General features: G+C 38.6%; 1 protein-coding gene across 1 annotated transcript; it reads right to left on the bottom strand.

Annotated features, from left to right (window-relative positions):
• LOC150079562 (putative sodium-dependent multivitamin transporter) lies at window positions 1-21,487 on the bottom strand. The gene is made up of 11 exons (XM_090383116.1): window positions 21,146-21,487; window positions 20,252-20,371; window positions 19,990-20,144; window positions 18,555-18,699; window positions 16,716-16,920; window positions 15,676-15,830; window positions 14,615-14,823; window positions 14,135-14,232; window positions 13,868-13,952; window positions 9,087-9,153; window positions 1-324 (listed from the first exon to the last, which is right to left on the bottom strand). Exons 1-11 carry the CDS (start codon window positions 21,485-21,487, stop codon window positions 1-3), a joined length of 1,905 nt encoding a protein of 634 aa, XP_090239242.1.
• Between the last annotated feature and the right edge of the window lie 1,381 nt (window positions 21,488-22,868).

Genomic DNA, 22,868 nt, shown 5'->3' with positions numbered 1-22,868 from the left:
TTAATGGACTACCGCTGCAATTATGCAGCGGTAGTCCCAGAATAATTTACACTTAGGTGATGCTACACTCAGGGTTGTAAAAAATTGTTGCTTAAAATCTTCTTTGTCAGAGACAAAGAGGGTTTTAAATCTATACGCATCTCCAAGTACACCGATCACCGTTGTTCCAGACATAATTGTTGCCATTGAAACTTCATCAGTTGTGTGCTGTCCCCTTCCAGTAAAATTCAAGAAGATCCCGATAGCTAAGGAAGTCGCCAGCGTTGGACTTATGATGACGTAGTCTGTAACTCCTAATGTGGGGTTCTCTTCCATCTCTGAGCTCTGCAAAATAAAAACGAACTTTAATTTTTATTAGAAATGATATATTAGGTTAAAATCTATGTATTCTCTAAAATAAAAGATTTTTCTTCAGTGAGTGCATACATATCGGTGTTTAGAGTCAAGCGCTTCTCTCTTTCAAGTGTTTCAATGGAATCAATGGACCCAATAGCTGTTAAAAATAATGATCTCCTTAAATAAGGCAGTGCAGAAGTACTCATCTTATAATCTGCTTATTTAAAGTTTTCTAAATGTTTTGAGTTATCTCAATGATCTTCTTTTAATATACGTACACTGTCTGTTTCATCATTTTAAGTGGAGGAAATCATTTAAATGGAGGAAACCCCTTACCCAAAATGATCCTGAGATCGCTTCTATTTTGACATCTTAATGCTTGGAGGATTATTCAAAAAGTAATGGACACAACTGTGAAAAAACTCAAACTTTATTCACAAATACCTCATGCTGACTTACTTCCAATTATCCAACAAGATATGTACTCTTCAATAAGAGCTGAATATGAAGGCAAAGAATATTTCTGTGGTTTTAAGAAAGAGAAAATAATTTTCCGTTCTTCCCACAGAGTAGGAAGAGCAGAATTTTCCAGAATGTTAATGTACATTAATTTTTCAGGAGACAAGCCCAACTCACGAGACAAAACCCAAGACGGTGCCAGCATCTCCCTAAACTTTACACCAAAGATCAGAGGCGCTGTGAGTATGTTCTCCACGCATCCAAGATATTTGGATGCGCAGAGAACGTTACTCGCAGAGCCTGTGGCTCAAACATTGCCATCAAATTAGTATGCATTCTCTTTCATTTAACAAAGCCATAATATATATTTTTCAAAAGCGAACAGAATGGTAAGGAAGGGGAAAAACTGCTTACTATTGCGGAATAGGTGGTACAAACAACCCTTGCCTACAGATATACACCCAATCTGGTATTCCTGTAACGCGCTTTAAGCAGATAGAGGTTACATACAAAATGGAAGCTGAACAGAGAATCTGCAAAACATAAAAGAAACACGTCAATGATGTCTGCCACGTTAAATAACCTTTACATTTTATTTTTACCTCTGTAATATACATTACCCAGGCCATAGACCCATCAACGTTAAGGGAACATTATCAGCACTTAATAACGCTTAATTTAAAAATAATTTAATCCACCACTTAGCACCAGTTATTATCTGAAATCTTTAGACGTCATTACATATCTCAATAAATTTCAATTTACCATGTCTTTTAACATCAGTCATATTAAATCCTCATACAGAACACAGTGTCTCATAATGTGAACTGAATCCTCTACTCCTGAAGAACACAGTCCAGTCTGTTCTATCTCCAGCTCACATAATCTTGCCTTCAATCCGTGTCCTGTTATTGCCATAGTAGCATGAAGACCCAGATCCGGCCATTTCACATACTTCTTAAGGGCAACAACGTCAAGCAGAAAGCCATAAGTAAACCGACTCTTGTCCAACTCATTCCACCTGCATTGTCATATCCTTTCAATTTCTGTTTGTACCCTCTTCTTCTCAACTTTCATGTCTTGCTTTAGTATACACTTTATTTTCCTCAAGACAATCCACAATACCCATTATTTCAATTGGAATATTTTTAAGAGTAGAACACTCCGAATACTTTTTGGTCCCTCATGTAATTCTTTTTAAGCTCTTCAATTTTTATTGTTGTCATGTTCACCATGAATAGACCAACTTAAGATTCACTTCAGGTTTCCACTAAGTAATTCTATTTATTGTTCAAGGTCTACTGTACTTTGGTTTGCAGAAAAGTAATACCAAATGCTGTAGACAAGCCACAACATTCTGTACTTCTTTTTTGTGAGAATGTCAGGCAGAAACTGTTCATGATCCTGGAAGTAAGAGATTTCAAGTGAGAGAATCATGGCATGATAATTTAGAGGAGTGCAGAGAGTCTATTCGACTGTCTATTTATCATGTCAGCCTCTAAGACTGACATGATAAATATATCTACCTTAGGGTTGTCATCTGCTGGCATTTCAACTGAGGTCCCAAGAAAAGCCAATCCACTTTTACTTATTTTTGACATTCCTAAGGATTGGATAAAAAGGATATCATTGATGAGTCAGAGACACTGCCTGCCCAGAAGTTGAAGGTTCGCTATACCTTCAATGTACTATGATGGCTTTTGTATAAGTTTAATTAATATTTAATTATTTTAAAAGTTATTTAGGATAATGACTTGTTTACCATTAGACATGGAAATACAATCAAGTAACCAAACGCCCTTGTACCATTAGTTGCTCTGTTGGGAACGATGTTTTTTATAACAGCCAATGAAGATAATGACGAATGGTAACACCAAAGTCTCTGAATTGATCAATAACTCCGATCTCTTCCTGATCACCCTCGTGGGTAGTACAGTTGGTAGAATCTCTGTTCTCTCCACACTCGGTGGAAAAGACATGAGTTCGAGACCCGTCGATGACGTTGGGAATTCGAATGGGCCTTTTTTCTCCCGGAAACTCGGGTTTTTCGTCCAGAAAACATAAAATTGACCACAGAACACACGCAGACAGTATATACAGAGCAATATGGTCTTAGTCGCTGGTGCTTTTATATTCCTACTATAACAACAACTGCATTTCCTGATCTATATGATAATTCAGTTATCATAAGCGTAGAATCAAGATCAACCAATGAGAAACAAAAACCACCTGCACCCAGGGATTTTTGTTGAATAAGTGAAGCTAGACTTCCATGTTCCGAAAGTGGTCGAACAGGGAGTAGACAAGACTGGAGTTTGATCAAGAAATAAACTATTCACACGCTTTATACACCACGATAAATATTTTTAATAAACGAGCATCGTGGTACAAACACTCTGACCTATCCTTGTTCTCATGCATCATGAGTTAGAACAAGGTTTATGAATCAATCTTTCTCTAAATGCTGACGTCATGATATATGACGCTTTTGACAGATGCAGACTCTCCTAAAAGAATGTAAATTCGTTAATAGTGGAGACCTTGTAAATGTTTCCGTGATGCGAATAGTAAATTCTCTTAATACAGAAGGGGAAGAAAATGTATCCTCTCCTGTTAGAGTGACACACTTAGAGTGCTATTTCTCAAATGCTTAAATGTAAGGTGGTAGATCGATTCCAATTGGATACTCGGAATGTGTTTGCCTGGATGCTTATGACATCAAATATTCGCTTTCGGTGATGCTGATAGCATTCCTCCACTTGTTTTAAAATACGTGCTATAAAATCAAGTGGAACGTAGTTGTCCTTTATTACTTTTCAAAGATTTTATTTTATTTTTGTTTTGAAAAGTGGAGATGCTGTGCCGAAAAGTATTCGGTTTTTTTTAAGCAGTTTGTGGGTTATAAACATATTGGTTTTCACTAATGAAATGCATAATCTTGAACTTTGCATTGAGCAGCTTTGGGAGTGGCAGAAGATGTCAGAGATGTTAAATCGAAAGGCAAGAGACGATCCAAATGAGAAACCTAATAAAATTGTACATGAGCGTTTAAGTGAGTTAACAAGTAACAAATTGGAAGTTTTAGACTTAAAATACGTGAAAACAAATACATATACAGTAATGAACGCAGTAAAATTATTCCTCCTCAACCTAAGGATTTGACAAGTTTTCGCAACGTGTTACAAGAAAGTTCATAGGCCTGTTACCAGAGGCTGCCCTCAGGGGTCCATTTGGGTCCCCTGTGTTGGACAATGATATTTGATACCCGACTGAGAAAAGAATACCCAAACACCATCTTCCTGGCATATGCAGATGACCTTACCATTGCTGTTAAGGTCATCTGCACAGAGGGAAGCTCCAGAGCTCAAATAGAACAACAGATCAATAACAGAACAACAGACCTCCAAGACTGGACTACTCAGCATAAGTTACAGATCTCCCCACATAAGCAGTACAGATGCTCCTCAAGGGGAAATTAGACCCAACAAGTCCATCCACTGTTAGGTACAATGGCCAATCCATTAAAAGCGTGGCCAGCACAAAATACCTTGGATTAATCTTTGATTGCAAGCTCTCTTTTTTCCAGCATGTCAAGTATGTCAAAGAAAAAGTCAAGACATATATAAGAAGGATTATTAATATTACCAAGGAGTGGGGCTTTAAATCCTGAACCCTAAATCTATACTACAATTGTATTGTGCTTCCAATAATAACATATGGAACAGGGGCATGTGGGCACAGAGTCAACATACGCTGTGAGAAATCAACTACAACAGGCCCAAAGGGCTGCCCTCCTAGCAATAACCAAGATCTGCAGAACAACCTGCACCTTTGCACTCCAGGTCCTTACTAGTATGGTTCCTCTCGATATGGAAGTTGTTTATGACCAAATAAAGTTTCTCCGCAAAAGGAACATACAGGATAATGCTCAGAACGTCCAGATAGATATCACCATTCTTGCTAAATAAGATCTGAATAGAATAAGAATTCTGTTAGTCTCCAGGTGGCAGGAGAAATGGAACAACACACACAGCATGGAGAAATCACCCGTAAATTCCTACCAGAGGTAGCTGAGAACAGCAAAAACCGCACTAAATGGTTCACTCCAGGGTTCCATGCCCTATTCTTGTTAACGGGTCATGGTAATTTCAACGAAAAACTCAACAGCATGGGCCTCACAGACACCCCAGATTGCACTTGCAGAAACAGGGAATCTTGGGGCCACCTGACGTATGATTGTCACCTGTACGTGGACATCCAGACACAACTTGAAATTGAGACTGGCTGCTACACCCAAGATGAAGCGCCGGAATTAAATGCAACTCAGGCTAACTATGCAGCCTTCTGTAGGTAAGCTAATGCCCTCTTAAAGCGTAGGACAACTATTACTCAAGAACAGCGCCAATGCCATCTTGGCGTGTAAACTCTAACAAGATCAGATTGATCAGGCATATTAATGGGACCAATCCTTCGACTTGTGACTTACCTAACTTCATTCATAGTGATATCCAGTGAGGGACACTTCACTTGGCCTACCGAACCACACCTTGGCAGAAAACACTGCAGACTCTGATCTTCCGCGGATGGGATCCTCTGTGCTGACCACTGCCTGGGGTAGGATCTATGATACTGAACCCCAAGTAGGGTGGATCTTCACTGTTGTACCCCCACCTGGGGGTGGGATTCGTTGCTGCCTGCTGACTGCTGCCTGGGTGGGATCTTTGCTGCTGATCCCCACCTGTGGGTAGGAACTTTACTGCCTGCTAACCCCCCACTGAGGGGTCGGATATTTGCTGCTGACTTCCACTTGGGGTGGATCTTCACTGATGACCCTTACTGAAGGGTGTGATATTCATTGTTGACTCCACCTAGGGTGGGTGGGATCTTCACTGCCTTCTAACCCTTACTGAGGGGGTGGGATATTGGCTGCTGACCCCACCTGGTGTGGAATCTTTACTACCTGCTGACTGCCTGCTGCCCCTAAAGAGGTGAGATTTTTGCTACTGACCCGCACCTGGGGTGGGTCTTTACTGCTAACCCCTACTGAGGGGTGGGATTTCCTGGACCTACTGTCTAGTGCTCTACTCTATCACTTTTACTAACAACTCCTCCTTCCTACGTCTATGGAGATGCCTCTAACTATTATCTCCATCTTTCTACCACTATATTTCCCCATCCCTCCCTCCTTCCCCATCTTGTCCCTGCTATACATCCACTTTCCTTTCCTATATTTCCATGGGCTTCCCCAGATCATCAGTTCTGGGGACGCCCAGCAGGAGCTAAAAGATGAATCTGGCTTGCCTCTACGCAGCTAGAGATGTGAGATATGAGGCAATCAAACTCGTGTTTTTTGTCCCCTGGTTGCTAAATCGCCTGACGCCGGCCACTCAACACAATAACAACAACAACAAAAAACATCACACCTTCATATATTCCAACACTGCACTCAAATGGCTGGCGATGGCGCTTACCTCACCACAAGATGACAAAGCGGCGAATGAGTGGAACCCTAGAATCCCCAAAAAAACCAATAATAATAATTGCTTTTGGAATGATGGACTCGAGATATTTGTCCAGCAAACAGCAAACAGCAAAGACCACAGAACACACGCAATATACAGATATATTATATACCGCCAAATATGGCTTAAGTTGCTGATGCCCCAAAAACCTTACATAACCAACCAATCAACCAAAACTTTTGACAATATTATAGAAGTAGAAATACTTCAATGATTGTATATTTTGAAATTCCAAAGCAGATGGGTAAAATAATAATCTCCGAGAGGATAACACCCAGGCAATGGAACAAAATGCAGTAAAGGATGTCACTACCGAATCTGTACACTTCTTCTGGATATCCAGCAGTGGTTATTTCATTCCTCTTTCTTCCACGTTTTGAGTCTGTCGCATATTTCGATATACACTGCTATAAACAAGGCAATGGAAATGGCTGCCAAATGAGTACCTCGTAGAGCATAATTTATGAACATCTCTTTTGATTCTGTTGACTTCAGAAAACAGTGAATATTGAAGTTAAGGTCTCAAGGGAAAAATGAGGGGGGTTATATACTGGAATTAGTTGTGTGCTACCTATGATCTCAACAAAAAACAAAAACTTGTTAAAAATGAGCCAAGTGCTTTGAAAAAGCTTCCGCTATGAAAAAAGGTTTCAGATCAAAACCGATGTCCAGTCCATCATAACCTAAGCCATGAAAAACATTGACATCAAAATGTTGAGTAAAGTTTGTTATAGGCTCAGCCATGAAAAGTGAGGTGAAAAAGTTATGTAAAGTTTGCTATTGGCTAACTAGATTAAAAGTTTGTCATACTCTTGGAGGATTCACCACATTATTTAAATTTCAGTTCATTCCACGTGCGTAAGGTGGTAAATTCAATATTCAGTGTACGGTACTTCAACAAGACTTAGATAAATTATTTTCGATGGGAGAAGAAATGGCAGATGAGTGTAATGCTGGAAAATGCAGGACCTTGCATTTTTCTGGACAGCAGTAATCCTGTGCAGTACTACCCACCCAGGTACCGGCAAATTCAAAGTTGTAGCTCAGGAACGAATGTAACCACTGATACGAATTTTTCAAATCAGTGCAGACGCTCTTCCGTTGGCTGATGGGGATTTTCTCAATGATATATAAAGGGCTTTGCCAAGCGATAAAAGGTGACGATTACATTATATGGAGATGCTTAGGCCGCATTTTCAATAAAGCAAAAAAAGATTTAGAGACCCTAATTTAGGTAAGATGTAGAGGAAATGGTACAGAAACAAGCAACGAAATTGGTTAAGGGCAGAAAGAGAAAGGCTTGTACTTATGTAGAAAGAGAGAGAGAGAGAGAGAGAGAGAGAGAGAGAGAGAGAGAGAGAGAGAGAGAGAGTAACTTGATCTTCATCAAAGCATTTAATGCCTTGAGAACAGCGCTTTATTAGCTACACTTACCGAATAGCGATTACGTCCCATTTTAGTGTCGAAAGCGTGCCAAGGATATGCTGGTTCATGCTGACTCAGTTGGGACTATTTGAAACTAGTTGCAAGAAGGTGAGTCAATTTCGCTAAACAGCATGGGTCCGTTTATTCGTGGGTCAATGAAGAAACAGCTAGATATTACCATTGATTCGTGCTGACTCGGTTTTCGTCATATTTTGTTCCTTCCATCGGCCGAAACAGTAGAAAACTTGGAACTCTCAGACTAGGCACAGGTTTTCAATTCTCAACCGTACTAGCCGGTATCAACGTTCTTGTTTTTGCTGACAGGAGTAGAACCCGAGTCGTTCGTTCAGCTGTGATACTACATCACTTAAATCTTTCATCTTGATCATTCTTGCAGTAAATTGCAAATATATAGCACCCCAACTTTTCGGCCCACCTTCTTTATATCGCATGGTACTGGTACGAACAGGTGATGATGTTCCTAAAGCAGCAATCCATTACCAGAAAAGAGTAGTGTATTTAATAAGGTGACCACTCGGCACATAAGTACGAATCAAGAGACATAGGTTACATATAAAAAGAGACAAGCCACTTATACAGAAGCAGTATCATGAGCCTGCATGCATGCATGGGAAAGGTTTAGCTGGCTGGAGAGGTGTAACTGCATGCTGCAGGTGCCATCAGCATGTTTGTGAAATAAGGTCAACGCTCTTGGATAGAAACGCTAAAGAATGCTACCATAATTTTCGAAAAGCATGTGATCATGACGCATTGGTTAACAGTTTTGTGGTCAGTTGGTTGATTTGACAAGGATGAGAAAGCACTTGAGAAGCTTTCTTTTTCATATCGCTGGCCACTCCAATGTTTCAGTTCATTCTAAAGGTGTTCGACAAGGTAAAGGTGGAAACTATGTGGTTTCGTTCCTCTTCAATCGCTTTGTTCGATTGAGATAACAAGGACACAAGTCGTTTTGAACCATTAATCCTTATCGGGTTCTCAGCTCATTTCCGTACTATTATCATAGCGTTGGAGCACATAATTGTCCTGAATGTACAACAGGCCAGCTGATATTTCCAGGCTCAATGACCAACAGATTGAAACTAATCCACGAAGACCAACCCAGAATTATAGCATCATATACAGTATTTAATGACCATCACTTGGGACTGGGCAGGATGGTAGACAGCCAAATCCTGGCATTTTTCATTCCCTATCTGACGATCAGATTAGAGCAACCATAAGGTGATTTATCACACTATAGACGAACCTTCTTATGTTTTGATAGAAAATGATGTAACTCGCGAAGCTTGCGATGAGCGTGACAAAATTGGTATAGTAATGTACCATATAATAACGATGAAATGAGGAGACGGCGAGAAACTGTGGCAGGTATAAGGGATATTTGTTACCCCTACAGAAAAGAATTAGTATAATAATTGGTATAAGAATCACCAAATTACAGAAGTCGACACAAGATGCTAGATGATCACCAAGTGAACAAGGAGTTGGTGTCGGTGTGCAATGCGATGTCCAAGGGCGTCCGATGCATAATCGATCGGGTTTAAGTCTGGTGATAGTGCTGGTCACGCCAGTTTTTGGATTTCATCAGTTTCAAAGTATTCCTCCACCACTCTATGCGTAGTGTCGTGCATAAAAAGAAAATCTGGGCCCACTGCATCCCTGAAAGTCGCACGTAAGGTCTAAGGATCTGTTCTCGGTACCTCTTTGCGATTACCTTACTCATACCTATCAAACACATGAAGAGAGGTGCGGCAGTTGATTATTATTCCGTCCCAAACGGGAACACAACGTAAATGTCCCATTCTCCGATGTTGGAGGGATGGTATCATTCCTCGTTGTCTCCAGAAAGTGCTGCTTTCATTTAATTTTCTATCTAGTTAAGTTTTGATAATTGCAAAGCACTTCGTTGAAAAATCTGAAATCTGTGTGTAAAATTTTTATTGTAAAAAATTCGCAATTTTAATTAAAATCACCATTAAAAACATTTCAGGGTCGTGGTGTGAAAAAAAGTTTCGATGAATGGGACCTGAGTTATTTATTGCACTCAAAATCATCTTCTTACTTCTTGCAAGTAAACTCTTCTGTACAAGTAATAGTGAATGCGTTTTACTATGATTCATGACTTATTTTTCAGTGGGATTTGCAGTCTCCTTCATTCTCTAAATTCCTAAGGGAAAGAGCAAAGAAATGTAATTATTTTAAGAGAGAAAATCTAATGAGCGTCCGAAAAAAGATTAATTTTTAAAAATACATATTTTTAAATAATAATATTAGAAATGTTTCTCTTAGTGAAGACCAACTCTCAGAGATAATCTTTGAATGCGACAACTGATTCTGTGATTCGGATTAAGAAAATCGACTAATTGCCTTCGTGAGCAAAATACTAGCATATTATGCACTCCCATTATTCACTTTGTGCTGTCGTTTTGGGCACACGACACACACACACGTGTACCCAAGCTCAATCCACATGTGGACACTGTGCTGTGAGAGGCCACGACTTTAACTCATGGCCTAAAAAAGAAGACTCACCCACTTCCACAAACTGCAAATCAATGAAAAATGCAGGCAGACCATTCCATCCGGGACAATAAATTGCCCCGGATGGAATTTGGTGACAGTGAGATCATAAACCCTGATCTCACTGTCACCAAAATACCACATTACTGTCTTCCCTGGGCAGCGTGTGCCCATATCATCATCCCTTTGTGGGAATTTTATGCAGTGTCCCTTTATCTCGGCCGGAGGAGAACGTTCTCCTGATTATTAGATACTTACAAAGCCTCTCGTAAACTGCAGGTTGCCAGCGTGGTTCAGTGAAACTCAAAATAGACGAGGCACAAACAATGGACAAATACTGGAAGAATATCTCTCAATCAGTTGTTTCTCAATTCTCAACCAACCAAATAACCTACCGACCTTCTCCAGTACAATGTGGGAAGTCACACGTGATATCACCCTTGTCACAAGATCCGTTGCAGGACACCTTTCATCCCGGACAGTTAGAGAAATCTGGACCACCGTGTAATAACCTTCCACCTGCATTGATCAGTAAGCCGACAACCAGTTATAAGGCAAACTCTCCATAGGTTTGCAATTGACAAGGCAAACTGGCAGCAATTTAAGGATTCACTGATCATGGACGCCCACTCTCTCAGCACAGTTGGGCTGGACCCGTACCAAAACAAAACCTGCTCCATCCTACTTAAAGGTTCTCTCAATATCAGAAGTCCTGCCCAGATAAAGATTCTGGAAACAACGATTAAGCTTTCCACCGAACTTAAATATCTTGGTATTCTGCTGGATAAAAATCTGTTATTCACACCCCATCTTACTTACCTCCGAAGCAAAATCAAAAAATACTTCGCACTAATAGCTAGAGTCATTCGCCGCGACTCGGGGCTTAAGAAGAGGACCCTAGCCCTCTTCTATAAGGCAGTCTCTTACCAGCAATAATATACGCATCAGGAGTCTGGTTCCACAAGCACCCACGCCCTCCAGGTCCTCTTGGGTGCTCTTCCCCTGGACTTGGAGATCGTCCGCTGTGGGTTGCTTTATCAACTATCCAAAGGCAAAGCAATCACCTGCCTAGACTACACAACTGATCCGGCGAACGATCGTAAACTTCAGAAAAAACGCCTTCTCACCCAACTACAGCAGGCCTGGCAAACCCGCTGGACGACTTCGACAAAAGGGGAAGTCACCCGAAGATTTATACCGGATAATAATAAACTAGTGTTTCCCAAATGCCCAAAACTGTTTTCACTGGGGCTGCTGACATCTTACCTACTCACAGGACAAAGGGCATAAGAGCAAACTCTCGAGTTTGGATTGAGTGACACCCCTCTCTGCCACTATGGACATTATATATTATTATATTAGGGTTACCCGTAAATGATTACATTAACCCGTATTCGTGTCTGTAAATTGCGTGTGTTCTCTGGTCGATTTGCCTGTTTTGCTGGACGAAAAAACCCCAGTTTCTGAGGGAAAAAAACCTTGCTATCTACGCCTGAGACCGACTAACTCAGCCACGGAGTGCCACTATGGACAGCCAGAGACGTAGGAGCACCTCATGCACCATTGCCAATTATATGTAGACCTCCGCTGCCTCTTAATAACCAGAATACGTTTCTCGCCAATACACCAAGAACAATATAACTGTTCTTGCTCTTGGAGAGCAAGAACAGTTATAAAGCCTTAACGTAGTTTGCGCAGGATCTTTTTACTAGAAGAAGGACATACCCACACCTTTAGCAGGAATTTTCCTAAAAATAAACCACTCGTCATCCAGAATAAAGACCCTTAGATGCCCCAACCAAACTAAACCCTAACAGCTACAATCTGAAGAACAACAAATCGTTAACTTAATCTGGATCTGACCACTGGCTAAACTGGAGCCATTATCTGAACTTGACCACTCAAACGGACGAGAAAAACATCTCCCGACAAAAACATTGCGCAGTTTGCTGCCGAAACGTCATCTGGCGATCTGAACCGGGTACCCTAACCCGGTTCACTTTCCACCCCTTCCCTTGGCAGGGGCATGGTTACTCTGTACCCTTTCCCCTGCTACCCATTATCTTCGCCTAGTGAGGCATGGGCCGGCCCCACCGACTTTTGAGGTTATCTTCACTATTGACTCCATATTTCTGTCTCTTAACCCCCAGTCTTCAATCTCCCTTCCTTCTCTAGCTATCTCACAACTAGCGTTTAACCCATGTCAAAACTACACAAGCCCAACACTAAAAAAAAATTTAACTCAACCCCGCACAACTTATATCTGTTTCGGCCTGACCCAATTTCTAGCGTTTCTTCCCCCCCCCCATTTTTATAGGTTCTAGCCACTGAAATCTCAGGCAATTAGGTGGCAGGACCTGCCAGAGTAAATAGTAAATCTCTAAAATACTGGTGTACCTGGTCTGCCTCCACCAGGTATATTGTGGGCAACGGTGGGTCCCATTTTGGAACCAACGGCTAAAAGACCAGATGAACAACGGTACAAAACATTACACACCACAATATCCATACATTTTTAAACCTCTGGCCTGTACAATGTTCTGTATCACACCACAATTTATACTATGCGGGGATGGGGAAAAACCCCTGGTGTCATTAGACCCTAAACACATTATACACTATTCAATTTGAATTAGAAATGCAAAAGTTTACAAACCATGTAAGCACGTTCTTGTGTATGTCCCTATGCTGTTCTCACCAGATGAATTGCCCATCTTTGGTCGATTTTATGAAGCAATGTCTTTGAGAGGTCAATGTCTTTCCTTAGATGCATCCATCAGACCATGAAAATAACATTCCAAATACTGTCCCACCAATTCTTTCCATACTGAACTATAACTTTTTTTTCCAAATCAAAGAAACTGTAAATCATTGACTAAACATCATGTTAGCTTTTTAATAACATCTAAGTCTCTTCATTTATCTCCTTCAACTAGAAGTCAACTACTGAATAAATCATCATCTGTAAATTTTCACACATCCTTTAGTCTCTCTAGCGATTGGGGTTGTAATAATGATCTTCTTCTTCTTCTTCTTTTGGCATTACAACCCAGGGTGGGTCTTAACCTTCTCAACAATATTCCACCAGTAAGCCCTCCCAGAAGTCAAACTTCTCATTCTCATGGTCTTTAAGTCCTTTTCTACGTCATCCACCCATCTTTTCCGCGGTGTTCCTCTTGCCCACCTACCGATAGGTTTCCATTCCATTATCCTCTTAGTTGTTCTGCTGTCATCCATTCTCATAACATATCCCAACCAGGCAAGTCTCTGGCTCTTCACAAATCTGACGATATTAGCATCCTAAATAAGATTGTCAAGTTGATGGTTCATTCTGATCCTCCAGGATTCATCGACATCTTGTATGGGCCCAAAGACCTTTCGCAAAATTCTATGCTTGAGCACTCTCAACAACCGCTCGTCTTTACTCTTCATTGTCCAAGGTTCACAACCGTACGTTACAACTGGTCTAATGAGACTTTTGTATATCCTTAATTTTAAATGTCTGTTCAATATGTGATATAATAACCAATCTTATTGAAACAAAGTACAACAGAAGTTTGGTTTTAAAAGTATCAACTTCTTACCTCATATCACTGTCAACTGGATCATAATTAGCTAATTTTCTTATTAGTGGGCTTAATAGTTCAGGAGAAACTTCTTTACGAGGTCCTGTTAAGTAAATATTCATAGATCAAATGCCTTTTTATTCATAGCTCTCGTTTATAGCTCAATAGTTAATGTTAATAATTATTTAAATAAATAGTTCTTAATTTGAAATTTTAAATCCAATGAAAATTTCATGGTTTATAACATACTTGGTTATAAACCATGTTGGTAAACACCTCTGTTACCTGCTAGAAGGCTAGATGAATATCCAGCAACGATAGTGGTCAGAAAGCCAATAACACAGATCCACATGAAGGATATTTTGTACAGTGGGAAAACGTACCTGAAACGAAATACAGATTGAGAAATAAATATCAAAATTGAACATTTCAAAAAAGAGAACTTTCAGAGAATAGTACTGTTTTATAAAAGAATACACAGTGCAGCAATTAGAACGTAATGTGAGCAGAACTGCACGACTGTTCTGGTCTATGTTGTGGAGGGACAATGGAACAAAAAGCAAACATCAAGTTTTGTGTTCGAGTAGTCAAAAGTGCCACGGAAACGTTTCAAGTGATGAATTGAGTGTATGTTCATTTATTAAAAAGATCAATTATTTGAATGAAATATAGAAGACAAATGTTTTGGCATTTCTTAAAACACAGAAATACTTATTTCCTAGGAGTATTGTGATTATTTATTAATCATAATTTTGATTTACTCACTCTTGTTGTTGATCTACGAGACCTGTTGAGTTGTTCCAGAAGGGATTGATCGGAAAAGGATCTTCAATGGGCGTATTATTGGCTTGGAGTGTTGTGTTGCATGCTTCTGTCGACAGGGGAAGGGATGATAGCTTTTGTCGAACAGAAATAATTCCAAACCCGGTCCAACCAGCTAACAAGAGTCCTGCAATCAATCCAATCGTTGCTCCCTATTGTAAAATCAAATTGTTAGCAATTTTAACTACAGTATTTAAAATAGGGCATCCATAATAAAATTATGAGCGTATATTAAAGTAAATTGAAAATTACGCTTGAGGTTATTTTCTACAATGTTTCCTGCAGGAGAAGATAGGTATCACTCCAGTTTCTACAGTTTTCTCATTGTAAGGAAGCGAATTTACCATAGTGTTTCCCCCATCCGATCGCAATCCAACTGAGGGCTATAGGATGAGGGGAAACATGAACCACTATCTCTGTGGCACGATTTCGACGTCTCCTTGAGTCCATCTCAGGACGAATCCATGCTGTTTAGAGATGACAAGAGGAGAACCTACTTGCCAGGTACATGCACCTGATGTACATAGATGTACCAAGTTAGATGCAGCTAATAAAGTGACCACTCAGTGTATATTATAAAAAGGAAGATAACTTAGAGACCTCAACCTCAATCCACAGATATTCTGTTGTCAAAATTTCATTTCTATTGACCTACCCTAAAATTAGGATTCTTTGCAATATATTTCATAAGCAATAAACTTCGGAAATTCTGGGATAGAAGAAATACATCTAATTTTTTAAAAAAATAATCTGCTGTAGTTTGAGTTTAATTTTCAATTCATTTCTTTCTTTATTTTATTCCAAGGACTCTGTATGGCTAGGCGAGTTGTTGGACTTCGCTTTTGCACTCTGTTTGTATACGATATTTCTGTTAATTGCCTGTTACTGTTGTGCATTTATTTCGTTCCGTTCACTACAGTAGAGCACATTTGCAGGTAATTTTGGTAGAGTAATGTATATGATCGATTTGTGTTATTCAAATAATAAATAAGCATTTTAGTTACCTTTTCGTTTGTTCTGATAGTGAACATTCCAAGAATGAATACTCCAAACATTGGACCACATACAATACTAAAGAGAGCTATGGTTGCTTGAACAATACCATCGTACAGACCAATCAAGAAGGTTAATCCAACGCACATGGATCCATAGGAAAAAGCTGATCGAGAAGAGAAAAAAATTAAGCGAAATCAGTAAGGTCTTATACGTTAACTAAGGTCTTATCTTATAACTTATAGATATGCATTCTGAGCTACTATGTTGGTGTCCTTTTTTTGGACATGAAGAAAATTTAGATGCCCCAAAAATGTCATGAGAATGGTTAAAATATTTTAACACTCAAGTACATGCAATTTACACCAGAGGGTTGGGAGAGTACTGTGATTGTCCATGAAGAAGGCAAAAGGGAGAATTTGAAGTTTCTTCCTGACATGCTGAGTTGTTTTGAGACTAATGTTGTTTTTGTTAGTATGGATGATGTCCAATGATCATCCCTCCATCCTTTAGATATCCATTCAGTTCAGCTGCACGTACCATGAGTGGAACAAATACATTCACACCATAATATAATCTTCCCTTCTCTGAACTTCATTGTTAATAACATTTACTCCATCAGCAGAAACATCTTCTATGATGTTGGGCTTTAGGGCTCTTCGTCTAGCCAGCAGACAAATCGACCACAGAATATATTGAGTCCTGGTCTGCTTAGTTGCTTTGGGGCTAATGTTGCTGCTGTTGGAGTAGTGGATGTCCAATGATAATCTACCATTTATATATCAGTCAGTTCGGCTCCACTTTCCATGAGTGGATCAAATATCTTGAGTAAGCTTTCTTTATACATCGGTCTTAGGCATTTTTTTATCGTACAAGGTCCAGTGGACTATGAAAACGGATGTTCCCGGATCCTACAAACACCTAATTCTTCTAATCCTTGTACATGCCATATAAAAACAGTTTATCAACTCTCACACGATGATGTTAAAGATATAGAAACAACGTAAGGTCTGTTTGATGTTATATATCAGAACTATTACTTGATACTTACCAAGTAATTTTGCAATTAAAACAGCACGTCTTGAGAAACCAGGGGAGGAGAACGCAGGAGTAATAATATCCTGAACAGTCACAGTAGCTAAGCAGGTTATAGCAGACGAAACAGTGCTTAGTGAGCAGCTAAAAATTCCAGATACACATAGGCCTGCCAAACCAGGATAGGCATGGAACTTTGTAAGAACGAAGTAAGGAAAGAGCTGCAATAAATTAGGTCATATTTTGATTATTAAATAATAGATTCCTTACATTATTGACAAATTTGTACAGTGGAAAATACAAGAAAGGTCCTATTCTCAAAGTTTATGATTGAAGATAAAATAATAAATAAACATTGTTTATATGCGACTAAGGAGACAAACGTCCATTTCTTAACATACTTGGTCAGGTCTGTTTACTGAGTTTTCTGTCATTTGGAGAGGGTCACATCCATAATAATTTGCATACATGATAAGGCCAACAATGCTCACAGACACGTAGAAGAAATCCTGGAATATTAATCCTAACAAAGCAGACCTAAAAAACAATAGTTTCTATTAGATGTTAGGATTTTCAATATCAATTTATATGTTGGTTATACTATAAAAAATATACTTAATAGCCAAAAAAAGTTAAAAAACCATTATTTATTATCTTGGAATCATCGTTTACCTGAGTTAGAACCCCTATACATGGCTGAATGGATTCCACTTGGTGTCTGAGGAAGGTTTGCTTCAGATTGGACCATTCTTCCTTCAGGATATTTGTGAGCTACTGTATTGTAATTGGTAGCGAACTGGAACTGCCCTATATGATACATTCCATATAGTCTTAGTATGGATTCTGGATTCTGGATCAGAATCCATATATCCATATGGATTCTGATCTGGTAAATTAGGCGGCCATGATAGATGTTGGAAATCTTGGGGACGTTTCTCGAACTATTCAGATACAGTGTTTGTACGGTAGATAGCTGCACTGTTTTCTTTAAATAATTGATCACAATTCGGGTAACATGATCTTCTAACGCTCCGTACCAAAGAGAACATACTCCATACCATGATATCATTTCCATCCGCTTGACGGGCTAACACGAGACCGTATTCATGCATAACTTCTTGAGGTTCACGCCACACTTTCATTCTACCACTGGCGCAAATCATCAGATCATATGATCTTTTACCACTGTGACAGGATTCAATTCTTGGCGTTGGTGTCACCACTGCAGTCTAATATTTAATTTTTTTTACAGAAAGAAGCGATTTTTTCAAAGGCGCAAGACTACCACATCCCAGATTCTTCTACTCCAGCCTCGTAATTCATTTAAAATGGGTATTTTATGAATAAATTGAATTTAGGACATGGGACCTTCTACTCTGATGCACAATTTGCTTTAAATTCCTATGGCCTCGTTCTTGGAGTAGCAGTTTTCTGCCTCACTTGTTCCCTATAGTACTGAATTCACCTTTTGTTGTTTACTCATTGTATACTTTTCAAATGGCTGTTTTCGACACAGTGATTTCCTTTGTTTTCTCAATTGTCTACTGCAATACACAAAATTGCCCATGTCTGCTGATCTGGCACGGTTTTTATTTTGCAGTCGTAGTGTAAGAGCAAATTTTGAAATTTGGTACGCAAGTGAGGTTCTCAATTTCACCCTCTGTCATGCGATTCCTGAGTAGACATGTAAGGTAACTTCTTACGTGTCCACTCATGAATATATCAGGAACATATTGATAACTTCTCTAAGAGTTCTTTATTTTTTTAATAAATATATATCAATAACTGAAATATTTTCGTTAAATGTGAATATTAAAAATGAAACAAAAGAGTATTGGTAACTGATTTTTGTTACTGACCATTTTGCTTGGGAAAAGGACTTTGCTGTTAAAAGACGTTGGACTAGCAGCTGGTTTACTCCAATCTGATATGCTCCAATGATTCCAGCGGATAACAAAAGGTTCCAGAAGGTGTATCGAGTGGTAAAATCGAACTGAAATCTACAAGGAAAAGTAATGCCTATTATTAATTCTTATAATTTGACTACCAGCGAATTGAGAAAGCAATTGGGAACTTTGTTTTAATCCTATAAATGTCTGTTGAAATTTTCATTTCTTCTGACTATTTTACCCGCTTTTTCTCTGTATAGCCCACAGATCAGAACTAAAGATTCAATTTAAATTTGAGATATTTAATAATGAAATATTTCGAAATTTTACCAGCAGGGCGCTAATCCATTTATTGACTCCAATAAGCAAACTAGCTTTTGCGTTCTTATAAAGAGGATTAAATTCGGGATCTGAAAATTCGATTGTTTGATGGACGTAGTCTTAATCTTCATCGTCAAGATAAGCAGCTGAATCCCTAAATAAAGTAACTACGTCCATTCGGGTTCTTTCGTTTTGAAACGTTGCTTAAAGATAAAGCACTTTAAATTAAGTTTTATTACAAGAATGGCGATAGCCCTCACAGACTATTAAAGACAGAAAAATGTCTAAAGTCTTTCTTGTTCCAGAAGAACCCTATTAAATATTTTCAGGCTTTTTGAAGAAGGTTACCTGACTTCTAAGTCTAGATGTGGTTGTCTGTCAGCAGCGAAAGAAGTGATTCAGAGAACTGATGAAATGCAACAGCAAGAAGCCAGATAAAATTGCTCGAGATTCCTTAGTCCTCGGCATAAATCTCGTGTGATTAGCCCTGGACCACAGTATAAAGCTAAAAAATAAGCCCTTAATTGGAAGACAGTTGGTTATTAACCTTGACAAAGCAGTTAGACAACCCTCCAAAAATATCCAGATATTTGTCGGTTTCCCATTGACTTCAGTAACTTATACGTATGGCTCAATAATCCTTTCTGGTCTTAGCCACATATTTAATGGCGAAGGTGCACTGGATTATTAAAACACGAGTATTCATATACCTTTTGGATGATAGTGCATACTCCATTCATCAGCCGTTCTTGAAACATAAAGTGTGTTGATCTGAAAGGGTTGATATTGATTGTATTTCTCTATTTAATATTTCATAGAAATGTTATATGTTGAATATGAGGCATTCAAATATGCATAAAGTATGGATTGAAATTACCAAGAGGCCAACAACTTAGATAATTTATGCTTGGAAATAATTTAAAAATAATAAGAGTTCTCATATAGTGTAAATTTATTGATGTATTTTCGATAATCACTATGCCATTTTAATTTTTTTAATATAGAAGTAAAACTCGGTATAATTACTTAATCGGCACACTTCTAACAATATTCCTCACTTTGAGGATTAATCATACTTGCCCTGGAAAGCGTATTCTGTCCCCTTTATATGCGATATCGATTACATTCCCAAAACCTCTATTATCTGCTGATCCCTTAAATATGACAAGAAATATGGCAATAAACATGATAATTCCTTGGAAGACGTCGGTCCACAACACAGCTTTCATTCCACCCTAACAAAAATTGCAGATATTAGTGAAACTAAATTAAAATTTATTAATATAAAAAAACATGCTAATGACACTGAATTTGTACTTCGTGATTCTCTTGGTAGACTTACTATTGTGCAATATAACGTACACACAACTCCCATTATGAGTATCGAGACCCAACTTGGTAACCGTGTGGTACCATTAAGCGCCATTGATGGAGCATAGAGACTTGCAGCTGCGAACATCATCTGCAAAACAAAGAAAATAAACCTCTAACTTGATTCTCACGACAAATTTTCAAATGATGTAACGAAGTGGTTCATATAGAGTACATACGTACGGTTTGGATGATAAAGGCAAAGGCAGACAATGCTTTTATCCTCTTCCCGAATCTTTTTTCAATATACTGAAAGAAAATAAATAATTAGGATAAGTAATGGAAGCTTATTTCAGACAAAAGTCCATTCATAATATAAAATAAGAAATTTAGTATATCATAGTAATAATAGTCAGTAGAAAAGATAGAGACTCACGACAGATATTCAACAATTTTGGATTGCCATGAAGGGGAAAGGTTACCATACAACAACTTAATCCACTCACATGTATGTGTCTTTATTGCACGCGTTTCTGAAAAAGCATGCAATACCAAAAACCCAGTAAACGTTCCTTGTGTCATTGACAGAATTCGAACCCGGGCCATTCCATCCGGTGTGTTCTCGTGGGAAGCACAGTTGGTATAATCACCGTCCTTATACACACCGAGTTGAAAAGATCTGAGTTTGAATTCTGTGAATGAGACGAGGAGTTTTTATGGATCTTTTTCAAAATGTGGTTGAGTTAGTCGGTCTCAGGTGAGAGTAGCATGGTCTGTACTCACAGAAACTCGGATTTTTCGTCTATCAAGTAAACAGCAACTGAACCACAGAACACACGCAGTTTACAGATATATATAGACGGCGCAATATGGTCTAAATAAGTTTCTGGTGGAAATTAGGCGAAAAATACTAACAAAATCTTACCTCGTTAACCGTGAAATTGGATGCTCTGTAACACACTGGTAGAACGAGAAATGTTCCTAGGGCTGTCCCGATGCTTAGAGAAGCCATGAAGAAGAGGCTTTCCGTACCAAATCTATACACTTCTCCAGGTATACCGATCACTGTTGTTCCAGACATACATGTTGCCATTACAGAGACTGCTATGGGAAAAATGCTCATTTTTCTCCCCGCTAATAGAACTTCATCAGTTGTCTGCTGTTTCTTTCCAATAAAATTCACGAATATCCCAATAACCAAGGAAGTCGCCAGTGTTAGACTTATGATGGCGTAGTCTATAACTCCTAATGTGAGGTTCTCTTCCATCTCTCTCAGCCACCCTAAATCTGAAGTAAAATTGAGTTAAATTAGAAGGGTTACAGTAGGTCAAAATCTACTTATGATATCAAGGAACAAAGATTTTCTATCAATAAGTACATACCTATCAGTGTTTGGATTCTAACGCTTCTCGCTTTAAAGTACTAACCTGGTTAATCCCAATCTTCTGACTTCAATGGTTGGTCTATTTCACTAGAGGTAGTTGTTGCTTAAAATCTGACAACTACCTCTAGAAAAAAGCTGATCCCCGAAAAGGAAAAACTCGTATGAGGTTGAAATCTAGCTGGAAGCCATCCTCCATAAGCCCGTCTTTTCCGATGGTCCAAGCAACTTGCACACACAAAAAGCATATCCTCAAATATTTAAGTATAAAAACATTCTTCAAATATCTAAAGAGAAAAACTTTCTTCAATTCCTATGTAGATAAACATTCCTCAAATATCTGAATAAAAAACGTTCTTCATTATGAGATCTTCAACACAAATCCATGGATTTTATACCACAAATAGTTAATCTTATGTTTGTACCAAAATTAATTATAAAAAAAAAAGTATCTGAGTTGATTCAATGGAAACATTTGATTCACTAACTGTTAAAAATAACCATCACCTTAAATAAGAACGAAGTAAAGTACTCACCTCTATTTTTCAAACGTAGTGAGCTGCTTGAGAGGCTTCTTTCTTAATATAAACTCTCCGTTTCATCCACTTAAAATATCGAGTGTTTCGAATGGTTCATCATATAGGTCAACAACTGATAGCAAATAATGATGATTAATTACACTTTCTCTGTTTTGTAATTACATTCAATTAAGCGACTGTCTTAAAAGTAGCAAATCATTTCTGCATGATAACAGCGAAATCATAGCTCACAGGGGAACTCCCTCAAAAGTATCCAGCAATGCACTATTCAGTATATTTTCGTACTGTGGGTGAGGGTTAGGTGTAGAGGCAGTACGAAAGCATCTTTCTCCCCTGGGGTTTTTCATCTAGACAAGCAAGCAAACCGAGTGTAGAATACACGGAATTTAGAGACATAATACAATGACTCCAAAAATTTATGAGTCATAAATTATTTTAACTGATTACAACAACTGTCTTTGTCATTGTCATTACCAAATTTTGTATTGACTTCGAGATGTCTTATATTCACGGAAGCTCTCATTTTTTGGGTTCACAAGCAGGAGAAACCATGAATTGTTAAGAGGTGATAAGACCTTTTTCTACTAGGAAATTTATTAAAATTTTTCAGATACATCATCTAATCGCATTATATATGCATATTGTACATTTTGCGATAGACCAGATGAAAGACATATTTTTCCCCCAATAAGAATTTCGTAAGGTATTATTCCAGTCGGATAAAATAT

Source organism: Mastigoproctus giganteus, chromosome 10, assembly GCF_048544385.1.
Source record: "Mastigoproctus giganteus isolate SK-2022 chromosome 10, ASM4854438v1, whole genome shotgun sequence".
Classification (NCBI taxonomy): Eukaryota; Metazoa; Arthropoda; class Arachnida; order Uropygi; family Thelyphonidae; genus Mastigoproctus; species Mastigoproctus giganteus.
Note: the sequence above shows the minus strand (reverse complement) of the source record. Positions and strands in the feature narration are given on the sequence as shown.

Bases quoted from the DNA above. Each gene is read 5' to 3' on its own strand.
- LOC150079562 (XM_090383116.1), bottom strand. From the start codon at position 21,487: ATGGAAGAGAACCTCACATTAGGAGTTATAGACTACGCCATCATAAGT. The intron at 20,145-20,251 runs GTAAGTCTACCA...AATTTTTGTTAG, and splicing joins GTACGTTATATTGCACAATA to GGTGGAATGAAAGCTGTGTT. The intron at 14,824-15,675 runs GTAACTAAAATG...ATTTTACAATAG, and splicing joins CTATCAGAACAAACGAAAAG to GGAGCAACGATTGGATTGAT.